At 45.2% G+C, this 12,543-nt stretch overlaps 1 protein-coding gene across 3 annotated transcripts in view; it reads left to right on the top strand.

The window, feature by feature from the left end:
- RGS17 (regulator of G protein signaling 17) overlaps positions 1 to 12,543 on the top strand; it is a 223,524-nt gene that overhangs the window by 165,970 nt on the left and 45,011 nt on the right. Inside the window, exon 3 of one of the 3 annotated variants that reach the window (XM_073557703.1) lies at positions 9,929 to 10,006. In XM_073557703.1, coding sequence (XP_073413804.1) covers positions 9,929 to 10,006 — 78 coding nt within the window. Of the gene's footprint in view, positions 1 to 9,887; positions 10,007 to 12,543 lie in introns of all 3 variants that reach the window. The other 2 variants (XM_073557702.1, XM_073557704.1) reach the window with 2 other exon arrangements.

Below are 12,543 nucleotides of genomic sequence, written 5' to 3'. Positions count from 1 at the left end.
AGAGACCTGAAAATGGCTGTCCACCAATGTTCACCATCCAACCTGATGGAACTGGAGAGGGTCTGCAAGGAAGAATGGCAGAGGATCCCTGAATCCAGATGTGAAAAATGTTTTGCATCATTCCCAAAAATACCTGTCTTTTCAGTCAAGATGGGGTGCAGAGTGTACATTAATGAGAACAAAAATGAACTTTTTTGAATTTACCAAATGGCTGCAATGAAACGAAGAGTGAAAAATTGAACGAGGTCTGAATACTTTCTGTACCCACTGTATATAACACGGAGAGTGCTAGTATGTCTGAGAACATGACATGTGCCCCATGGGGCACTGGTACCATAATTTGGAGACCTAGACCCGAAAGTTTTACTGTTTCTTTTGCACGATAAATTACTATAGAGAATGAACAAGTGTAAATCAGTGTATACTGTATGTCATGATCCAGGTAGGATATGACAGAGATAAAGCACAAGTAACCTTTTTTTCCTTTGGCTGTGTGCCAAAGTTTTGTTTCAGTTCTAGTTTCCCCCCGGTGGCCATTAGGATTATTGCACTGTGGTGTCTTTTGTTCTAAATTTGCCCCCCGGTGGTGGTGAGCGTCATTGCACTTGGTTACTTTAGTTTTGTGCACGTAATTTTAAAACAGGTGTGATTGCTCTATAAAAGAGGGTCAGGTGTGGTAGTCAGTGTTGGTGATAGTCCTCAGTTACAAGCAAGCCTGGGTGAAGGATGGAGCTGAAGGAGAGTCCCGGGCAGCTCATTGAGAGTCCTGGAGTGGCAGCTGTTATGAATGAGTCACCATAGGAGGCAAAAACAGAAATACTAGCTAAGTCCAGAAAACCAGAGAAGTTGGCAGCTATCGGATTGCAGACCCCTGAACCTATCAACAACAACTAGCAGTAGCCGTGGGGGGTTCCTACGGTGCCCTAGACCCCTCGATCACAGCCAGAGAACTACATAGCCTAAAGACAGAAAGGGAAATCTAAACTGCCCCAGAGCAGACCCCAAAGCAATAGGCATCCCCCAACATATAATGACGGTGAAGCAAGATGAAAAAACACTCACACAGATAGAAAGATAGGCTGAGCAAATGATGGGGCCCAAGCTAACTAGATAGGACACGATAGAAATCTGTTGTCTGTAATCCACCAAAACCCTATCAAAACAAGAGCCAACAGCTGATAGGGAAAAAAGCCCTGAAGACGCTAGGCTTCAAAAAGACTATATCAGTACTCAGGTATTTTCTGAAGACAGAGCAAAAGGAATTCAGCTCACCCCAGCAGGGAATGGCAGAAATCAAGGAAAACAATGCAAAACAAAACCAAAACACAAATGCAAAAAGTAGAGCAGAAAACGTAGCTTTTGAGGAGCAGGAATCAGACTGGTCTCCTAGAATCCCTCAGAAAGATCACCAGCAAGGCAGAAGGGTGTCGGCTGCCTTATATCCAGTCAGTAATTCCCGTCACCCAGTCATCATCATCCTGCCCAGGTGCTTGGTAATCAGCCTCACTACCTTCCTTCACCAGAAGAGGGAGTTCATCAGACCTCAATGGTGAAGGGGAAAATGAACTCACAACAGGCAGCTATGGTGTCTGCGAGGAGGGCTGGCATGACTTGGTGGAGTGGCAGCTATGGTGTAGAGCTGCACTCATGATGCTGGACTCGGTTGCTGGAAAGCTAGACTCAAGATGCTGGACTCTTTTGCTGGAAAGCTGTACTCATATGCTGGACACTATTTCTGGACAGCTGCACGCAGGTGGTGGACTCTGTTTGCTCCAAGGCTGCACTATGGTGTTGGACCCGGTTGGAGGAAAAGATGCACGCAGGTGGTGGGTTCTGTTGCTGGGAGCATAAGCAACAGAGCAAAACTAAGTGGTGTTTCCCTGTTTTGTCTCTTTTCCTTATGTGTGTTTTAGTGCAGTGGTGGGATTAGTTTCCGCACCGGCCATTACACTAGAAAGGGGTAGGTGGATGGCGAGCTAGGGTTTAAAGGTATCCTGAGCAGCACCTGGTGCGGAACCGGCCTAGAGAACGTTAGGAGTGTAGAGGCAGTGACTCAGGGGAGTGCAGGAGGTCTCCACTTCCCCGTTCCCTATTGCAGGGCCACCATTGTTATTGCTAACCAGGTTTTCCCTTTTTATTGTTTAAATTCGCCTTACTGGAGGCGGGGTTTCCAGACATACGTGTATCCGAAATTCGCTTGTTGGAGGCGGCGTATCCAGCTGCATGTTTTATCATTTAAATTTGCCCAACTGGAGGCGGTGTATCCAGGGTCATGTGTGTCATCTAAATCTGCCCTGCTGGAGGCGCTGTGTCCAGCCACGCGTGACCGTGACACTGTAGCTGCATTAGCAGCAAACTGATACTGCGAGGCATCGTATACTGTAGCAGCATTAGCGGTGCACAGTTCAGGTCAGTGATGCGACAATGCTGCTGGTCCGAATTTTCACTCAAGCAGCAACACTCCTCCCCTAAATCTCCAGCAACTGTCTGGCAGACAGTGTGCTACTGAAGAAAGAAGAGAAGATGAACCCTTTTACTTTATGCCAATGCAAACTTAGATATGTGAGTTTACATTCCTAACATCCTACTAATATTACAATAATTTGCATTTTTTGCAGTGAAATAAAACTCTGCTCTACTAATGTACAATGTAATAATGTGCGGCATAATAGTCTTACTCATAGTAGCCATGGCTGCCTGCCATGTATACTTGTAGTAAAAGTGAAGGGCATGGAGTTACAGCTGTAGCTATTATCACTTCAAACAGAATTAATGCCAAGTCACAAGCAGATGTGAGATCAGATAATAAGATAATATCCAGGTACACACTGAGAAGACCTGGCACACAAGCTCGCAGCGACGTAAAGTCTCCCAGTGAGATGATGGATGCTGACCCTGAGCCTAATACCTACTGACTATCATATGTACATGTAAGGGATGTCCAGGACTGTAGTCATAGCTGAGCACTTTGGTGCATCTGTTCTGCCCTCCTCTTACATGAAAACGGCATTCTCTCACTAGCGTACCTGTGTCTTCTCTAACTGCGCCATCAGGGATACCACTGTGGTGCTGAAGCTTTCTGCAATTGGTTTCACAAGAATTGAGACACAGTCCGGTTCAAATGCAACAAGTGAAAGTTTACTTGAATAACTTGGCAGTACATTCTTGTCAGTTACAACATTAACAGCAAGTTCTATGCAGTTCTCATTCTGTTCTTTCCCTGTACTCAGTTCCATGTCCTCCAGTACATTACAGGGTAATAGCGCCTTAGGCAGTACCACAGCGTACTCCCTGTTCAGGCTTCCTGTGCTTGGGGATTCTCTGGCCTGTTTCACCCCGGTCTTGAGACCATCGCTCCATGCAACTATCTGCCACATGTTGAACAATCTGCGCCCTGTACTTTCCCGGACTGCTTCCTTTCTCCAGCTATGAACTGCTGCAATCCTGCTGCTTGACACCATACTTCTGTCCTATAGACTCCAAATGGCTAAGCTTCTCTTCTTTAACGTTACGTGACTGCTGTGGTGTCCTGGGCCTAGAGCCCATGTGAACTATTCGGGCACCCAGGGCCTTCTGACTATCTAAGGGAATGTTCCTAGCTTACCACACAGTAGCCCCTCCTATTGTTTAACCATTTCCTATATTATTCACTAGCTGGAAGCTCTGTACACTATAATGCCCCCATCTAGTGGCCAATCCAATAACTGCACTTACCCTATACACTGTACATAGCAGCATTACAACGGTATAACATTATCCATATATACATTTAGCAAGACACGGTAATACACGTAACAGTGTAGCAGTACCATTATATAGGAGTGGTAATACACTAAATCGTGTAGCAGAACCTTCATATGTTAACAAATATACATACACTGATAATATACGATACCAGGGCGAAATAGAAAGGCAAGGGTATTACCATAATATATCATACCCTCTACAAACTGACAATGGCATTGATAGCAAACAGTTGGAAGTTACAAAGACAAGTACCATCCCCAATAACACTCTTGAATACTTTGAAATATAGGTTTGGTTCAGAAGTATATATAAGGCTATGTTCACACTTTGAGTTTTTGCTGCATTTTTTTTTACAGGCAAAATCTCTCTTGGCAGTAAAAAAGCTTCTTATGAAAAGTAGGTTTTGCTGCGTTTTTGTTTTCTCTTGTGCATATTGATAAAGTTTAGTGGCCCAAAAAAAAAAGCCTGCTTTAACTTCCTAAGGCTATGTTCACATGTTCCGTTTTTGATGCCTTTTTTTTCTGCAAGCAAAACTTCCTCTCTTGGCAGTAAAGAAGCAACGTCAAAAAAGCAAGGTTTTGCTGAGTGTTTGCTGCGTTTTTGCTTCGCGTTTTGCTGCATTTTTGTCAGGCTATATTTGTCTCTTATGCATGCGGATAAAGTATTGTATAAATTGAAACACCCTGTTTATCCACAAACCTATAATGACATACACAACCCCAGATATTTGACTAGTGCTTTCTCTTCCCACAAAATTCCTTAATGGCACATAAGGACACTGTGCCAGAACGGTGAGCTTCTCTGTAAGGCCTCTTTCACATGTCCGTGTCTCTGGTATGTGTGGTGAGAGTTTTCACATGTACCGGATGTTAGGGACGGCGGAACGCACTAAATAATAAATAATAGAAAGTGCGTTCGCCACCCGGTGTCCACCGTGCAGAAGGTGTTACACTGCTAGGTAATGGCGGACACGCAATAGAGTGGTATATTGCACGCGGGTTGAATGTCACCCGGTGTGCGCTGGGCGTACTCTGTTGATTCACAGAGGCGCCAAAGCAATAAACTTAAATACCGAGCCTGTTGGACTCACAGGTGTCAGTGGAATGCATGCACGGTATATGGTCACAGGACTGGGGCCCAAGACACAGGGTCAGTGTCCTTCTAGACCTACCGTGCCTGCGTTGTTGCTACCGCGAATGCCGACTAGTGCTGCTGACTGCAGCGTGGCGACTGACACAGCCGCTATACGACAATTCCCAGTAGGGGGCGCACTGTCGGATGCTAGTTCTGTGGAGATATGCTCTGTGGCCTGTAGCGTGCCACTGGCTGGTGCTGACTCTATGACTAAGTCCCTATCCACACACGTAATATCAGAGGGAGGGGAACGTTAATGAGTCATTTGCAGGTTCATGCATCCGTCATCATTCACACAGGTAGCAACTAGAGTCTATACTAGCGCATGGCCGAGCGGCCACGCGAACCTTTTATAGCCGGGACCTTCCGGAAGCTTCCAGATCCCTGAGATGGACCAATCAGATCTGGAGAAGGACCTGGGCATGTGACTCCCGATCTCCAATGGGAGATCGTCTCGTGAGCATGCTCAGTGGAGCGACAGAAGGACTTAGCCTCTGGAGTGGTTTGCTGCTGAACAGCCTGCATTGCTATTGCTGGCCCAAAGGTGGCAGCAACAACCAGACCCACAGAGCAGGTCTGGGCAGAGAGTTGTGAGCGACGGGGCTGCTGAGCAAGCTCCTCTGCAGTCGATGGGGAATGGGAGACGGCAGAATGTGAAGCTCTGGATTCCTGCTGTGCCACTGCAGGAACCTGACGCCTAACATCGGAGACACGTACACACGCAGACCCATTCATTTGGGTCTGTGCACATGTCAGTGTGTTTCCATGGGCCGTGTGTCCATGGGCAAAATACGCTGACATGTCTGTTTTTTACCGTCAGCACGGACGGCAAAACGTCCTGCGCACGGAGAACACACATTGATGTCCTCAGTGTGACAAGCACTGGCCCCGGGGAAGAAGCACTACAGTAAAGCTATTCCTTGCGGCAAGTGCTGAAGCCAGCTGTCATCATTCTCCCCTGCTCTGCCGGCGAGCAGAGAATGATAAGCGTTATATTAATGTTAGAATGACAGCAGGTGGGCTGTTGGGACTCTTACCCCCATCATCCGACACCTGCTGCCGTTAATAACAATGACAATAGGTGCTGATGATCGGGGTATTCCACAGCCCCCACCTGCTGTTGTTCAGACTTTAATATAACGCTGATCATTCTCCTCTGCTCGCCGGCAGAGCAGGGGAGAATGATGACAGCTGGCTTCAGCGCCTGCCGATGGGAAACAGCGCTTACTGTAGCGCTTCTTCCCCGGCGACCGTCCGTGTGGTACTTATGCGGCACATGGTTGTCACACGTGTGCCACACGTAGTACACACCTGAACACAGATATCTCCGTTACCGTTTTTTCCAGTACCAAAAATAAACGGACATGTGAAAGAGGCCTAAGACTGGATACCTTTACAGCAGAATCTGGCACGTTCTTGTTTTACATGGACAGTTATTTATCCATGTTCATTTCCTCCCAGCAGCGAGGCTCTTACTGCGGGCCTTGGGCATCTCCTACTGACATCTTACATCTGTGACAGCGCTTTTTCATGATCTTATCCCAAACTATGCAGGTGCCTGTATGATGTCTTGCCATACTCTCTGCCTTGCTTCAGAATTTATCCTACCTCTGGGGGTTTATTTTGAGCAAATCTCTTAACATGGGGTCTCCATTTTTTACCTAGGATGTCATTATTTGGAATCATGAGTGTTTTTTTTTAAATGTTTTCAGATGTGTTTATTAAACATATACATTTTTATCAGTATTAGGTGTGCCCATCGCTTATGTATTGTCTTTTCTCTTCTTCCTCCCTCTGAGCCTTAGGTTGATGGATACTGACACATCAAGCCTGATACCCACTATCATATGTACTGACAATAGCATTGATAGCAAACACTTGGCATCTGCAAAGACAAGTACCATCCCCAGTAACACATTCTTCTATACTATGAAATATAGGATTGGTTTAGAAGAATATATAAGAATATATTGGAAAACCATTAGTAACTCCATGAATTGAAACACCCCTATTATCCACAAACCCATAATGACTTACACAGCCCCAGATATTTTACTAGTGCTAAGAGGATTTCTCCCCCCACAACATTCCCTAATGGCACATAAGGACGCTATGTCAGAATAGTGGGCTGCTCTGAGTGAATCCCCTTTTGGCAGAACCCAGCACGTTCTTGTTTTTCATGGACAGTTATAGTATTTATTCATGTTAATTTTCTCCTGGCAGCAGGGTTTTAAGTACAGGCCTTGGGCATCTTCAGAATGCTTTTAGCCTGCAGATTAACCCTGTATCTGCAGGTTAAAAGTGTTTCTGTACATGACAGGTTCGCTTTTTTAGATGCCACATTTTTCACTGTGCCTTGGCTTTCCACATTTCAAGTCTCCCACACATTGAAGTTGTGCAAAAATCTTTCATCGTGGAGTCATTTGCCGGTCAAAACAGGTGTCAACATATGATGTACAATGAGATTCTGATCGATATGTAGCCAACATGTGGTATGTGTCACGGGGCAGTTGCGGGGAAACAGGAGACGTGGAACCAGGGCCCCTGATCTGCGCCTAAGACTAAGGGGGTGCCCTGACTTTTCTTAACTTGGTGGTACACTTAAAGGTAGTGAGGTCCAAGTCTCCGACCTGTCCCTATCTCCTGTTCAGCCCTGAGCTAAACACCCAACCCCCTCCCCAGGGGGTGAGACAGGGAATAAAGTAAACTGCACCAAAAACCAGGGAAAGGGTAATACAGACACTTCAGGGTTAAATAAACTGAAAGACATGACTTAGCTCACTCTGCGGCAATGCTCCACGATAGCAGAGTTAGCCATTTGAAAACAGCAGACAACTGAAGATCCACAGAACTCTGTCAGCTCCTGAACTCCAGCTTGGTTGGTCTCCAAAGAGAAACAATATCACCAACAGTTAGTTGGTGCACCTGGTGAGCTTATGTAGGAAGGTGGGAGTAGTTTCCGCCTGCATAGATAATTAATCACAATGCAGTAACACCAGCGGCCACCAGGGGGGAAAAACTCACCTAAAGTTTTGTAACAAATAGAGAGGTGGAGGGACTGATGACTTAGTGATCTGGAGTTAGTCTGATGGATATGTGAAATGTGTCTATGTAGTGTATCATAAATCCAGGTGTTAGAATGAGTCCTATTCTCAAAGTCGTATCAGCATCAACATTTTAGTTAGCTTGAATTCCCAGATTTTAAGACTTTTATATCTTTCATACTATATCAAGGTCCAGAGAAATGGTTTCCCACCGGAGTGGCTCAATCCCTATAGTGTGTCGGTGTAGATTCATCCTTGTTTGTAGTTTTTGTTTAGTTTACCCAATATAGGTTTCTCTAGTGCACCTTGTATATTGCATCATGTATATACATCACAATGGAGGATGTACATGTGAAAAAATCAATGATCTTATAGCTCTGAATTGTGTCGAATATGCAGATTGTGTTAATTGTAAAATGTGCCCAACTCTGTTGGTGATGAGAGAACAAGGAGATTAGGGGGCTGTTTGTGGCAGAGAAATGGTAGATCTGGGAATATGTCTTTCAGTCTGTAGTCTCTGTTGAATATTTTTTGAAGATCAGCACCAATTTTCTTAGGATACTCATTTGGGGATTGTATGTGACCACCCAAGGTGTCATGTTGTAATTCTTCCTCCGTTTGTAGCTCAGGAGGCTACTTTTGGGATTCTTGTCTCTCTGTGGATCTGTTTATGGTCTGTGATGGTCAACATGTGACTGGACACACCGCCTCCAGCAGGGCGAATTTCTATGGCACACGTGACCCTGGATACACCGCCTCCAGCAGGGCGAATTTAAATAATATAACATGCAGCCGGATACACTGCCTTCAGCAGGCAAATTTCAGAATTACACGTATAACTGGATACACCGCCTCCAGCATGGCGAATTTAAATAATAAAGGGAAACAACAGGGAAACTGATACAATGCAGGGCCCTGCGATAGGGAACGGGGACGTGGAGACCTCCTGCACTCCCCTGAGTCAGTGTCTCTACACTCCTAACGATCCCTAGGCCGGTTCCGCATCGGGCGCCGATCAGGAACCTTAAAACCCTAGCTCGCCCTGCGCCTAGCCCTTTCTAGTGAAATGGACGGTGCAGAAACTAATCCCACCAATGCACTGAAACACACCAGGGAAAAATACAAACAGGGGTTGCACCACTTAGCTTTGCTCTGTTGCTCTTGCTCCCAGCAACAGAGTCCACCACCAGAATTTAGCTTCCACCTGAAGCTACTACACCAGAGCTCTGCCTGAGCTGCAAGGAACTCCTCTCAGTAGATCCTTCCTCCACCAGACGTGGTTGGAAATGAGCAATATCACCAACAGTGATTGCAACACCTGACACTCTTTTATAGCAGAGCCAGAGCAATCACATCTGCTTTATAATCACGTGCACTAAACTAAAGTAACCAGAGTGCAATGACCCTAATGGCCACCGGGGGCAAAACTAGAACTGAAACCACCACAGTGCAATGACCCTAATGGCCACCGGGGGCAAAACTATCTTTAAGCATCACGGCTTAAGGAAAAAAAAAGGTTACTAGTGCATTTTATCTGTCATGATTCAACCTGGATCATGACATGGTCTTTCTGTGGTCCATACTGCAAAAAAATCTATGAAAGAGCAATCATCCAGAATAATAAGGCCAGAGAAACCTCAGATGTTCCTCTGAAATGTGGGACCTCGCTATGCAGGATTACAGGGTGATGGGAGAATTTTTGAACAAGTTGTACGAAACCGTTCTTGTCCTTGGGCTGTGTGTGATATTATAGGCCAGACCTTTCAAGGTAATGCAGAATACAAAGCACATGATCAACAGTGGCGCTAATTCTAGAAGAAAGCAGAAATCAGTATACAATATTATAGAATCTCTTTAACTTTATTTTAATTTATTTAAATAGTACTTGAGATAATATCCTTTGGGTACATACTGACAAATGTTCATTTAATGATTTTGTTTAAATTGCTTAACTTTCTCTAGACAAAATAAAGTGTTGTACTACATTGCAGCCTCACTGTTAGGAATGAAGATAGAGGTGAAAATTCAGGAAGAACGCCCCATACGACAAAGATGGAGAATATACAAGCTGTAGAAGAATGGTGAGTATACATTTCAATGCTAATTCGACAGTGTATCAACAATTCTAATAATTCAAGTCTTATGGGGAATTTTCCCTTACTCGTTCTTTTTTTAGGATAACCTCTAGGCATGTACAGAGAGATGAAAGACTTTAAAATGTGTTCTCAGCTCGAACATTCAGCAATGTTCTCTGCTGAAGTCATCACATGCTTTTGGTTACAGGAGTCTAGTGACAAAATTCTTCCTTACTCATTTGACATGTATTGGTAATGACAAGCCGATAAAAGCATAGTAACTTCATGGAAAAAATTTTTTATTGCGATATATATGTCATAGTAAAGCTATTTGCCTAATAATTATGTAGGAAGTGTCTTGCATCTCTTGTATGCTTCATCCATTGCCCACAGGGACAGGATTTCTAAAGAATTTCTCTAAATATTGGATGTTGCCTGTGGCTGCTACATGGACCATGCTGACAACAAAGGTTGACACAGGTTAAAAAATACAGTTGGGCATACAGTTCTTGAAAAATACTGCTGTATTGACCAATAATACAAGTTTTGTAGTGAATCGTATTATACAGTCATGGTTGAAAGTGTTGGCACCCTTGAAATTGTTCCAGAAAATGCAGTATTTGTCTTAGAAAATTATTGCGATTACAGATGTTTTGTTATACACATGTTTATTTCCTTTGTGTGTATTGGAACAACTCAAAAACCAGAGCGAAAGGGCAAATTGAACATAATGTCACCCAAAACTGTTGTAAATTCCCTTGCTCGGATTTCTGAGCCAAAGCTCCCTCTGGTGGTTACTGAGAGTAGAGGAGCTGGCCAGGTTGATGGAAGTTCCCCACCTGTCGACGATAATTGGGAACCTGGGATTACTGGCTGGGAGCATATAATTGAGCTGGCTGCTCTTGGTAGTTGCTGGTGATTTCATCCTTGTGCATTTGGAGTTCTTTTATCTCCTGCCTGATCTGCATGGTTCAGTTAAGTGATTCTTTCGCTAATCCTTTGCATCTGATCTGGTTGTGCCATTTTTTTTTGCTTTCTGCGTTGTTGCTAGGGTTCAGCGTACTCCCTTCTGGGGGCAGCGCTGGGCCCTGCTCCATATGTTACAGCTTGTGTCAGTTTGTTCAGTCCCCTGTTATGTTAGTATCTTTTGCTTTTCTTCCAGTTTATACCAGAGTGCTGATCTAGCGGGGGTGAGGTCGTGTGGCCTCAGGTTTTTTGTATATCAGAAGTGTTGGATTTTTTTAGGGTTTTGTGCGTGATTGCAGTCAGTATCTTTTCTGTCCTGTCCTGTCTAGACAGCTTGGGCCCCACCATTTGTTCAGTCTGTTTTCTGCCTGTGTTTGTGTCTCATTTTGTCTCATCGATAATATATGTTTGGGGGCTGTCTATTCCTTTGGGGATCTACTCTGGGGCAGTTTCGATTTCACCTTTCTGGCTTTAGGCTTATTTGGTAGGAACGCTCAACAGCTACTGCTAGTTGTGTTGATAGGATCAGGGGTCTGCAATCCGCTTAGTTACCAACCTCTCTGGTTTTCTGGTGGCTTAGCCTGTTCCTGCCATCCTCCTCTGTGGCCCATTCATAACACAAAACCCCAAAAATGGGCCAGACGAAATTGTTGACACCTTTCTAAAATTAAGTACACCTATAACTGCCAATTATCTCCAAAAGTAAGCTCACAATTTACAAACATGTATCCACCTAATGGTCACTGCATTTACAGCACCCAACACACATGAGCATGAAACCAAAAGATAAAGATTATCAAATTTTATTAGTTAACATTTACCGTATATACTCGAGTATAAGCCTACCTGAGTATAAGCCGACCCCCCTAATTTTGCCACAAAAAACTGGGAAACTTATTGACTCGTGTATAAGCCGAGGGTGCACAGTGAGTGGCCTCAGTTATCTACACAGTATGTGGCCCCAGTTATGCTGCACAGTGAGTGGCCCCAGTTATGCTGCACAGTGAGTGGCCCCAGTTATGCTGCACAGTGAGTGGCCCCTGTTATGCTGCACAGTGAGTGGCCCCTGTTATGCTGCACAGTGAGTGGCCCCTGTTATGCTGCACAGTGAGTGGCCCCTGTTATGCTGCACAGTGAGTGGCCCCTGTTATGCTGCACAGTGAGTGGCCCCTGTTATGCTGCACAGTGAGTGGCCCCAGTTATGCTGCACAGTGAGTGGCCCCAGTTATGCTGCACAGTGTGTGGCCCCTGTTATGCTGCACAGTGTGTGGCCCCTGTTATGCTGCACAGTGAGTGGCCCCTGTTATGCTGCACAGTGAGTGGCCCCTGTTATGCAGCTGCTGCCCCTGACTCCCTTACAAAAAAAAACAAAAAAACTGCATACTCACCTCTGTCGCTGCCCCCTGCTCATCAGCGTTGCGCTCTGCAGTGACTGTGCAGGCAGAGAGCGATAGCGCTCTCTGACCTGAATGTCACTGCAGAGGATGCAAGACAGCAGAGCGCAGGGACAGGTGAATATGCCTCCCAACCCCCCCTTCATACTCACCGGGTCCTGGCGCTTGTCTCTGCAGCTCCTC

The sequence above is a fragment of the Dendrobates tinctorius genome, unplaced genomic scaffold (assembly GCF_039654945.1).
Source record: "Dendrobates tinctorius isolate UK_male_01 unplaced genomic scaffold, ASM3965494v1 ptg000250l, whole genome shotgun sequence".
NCBI classification, from domain to species: domain Eukaryota; kingdom Metazoa; phylum Chordata; class Amphibia; order Anura; family Dendrobatidae; genus Dendrobates; species Dendrobates tinctorius.
Note: the sequence above shows the minus strand (reverse complement) of the source record. Positions and strands in the feature narration are given on the sequence as shown.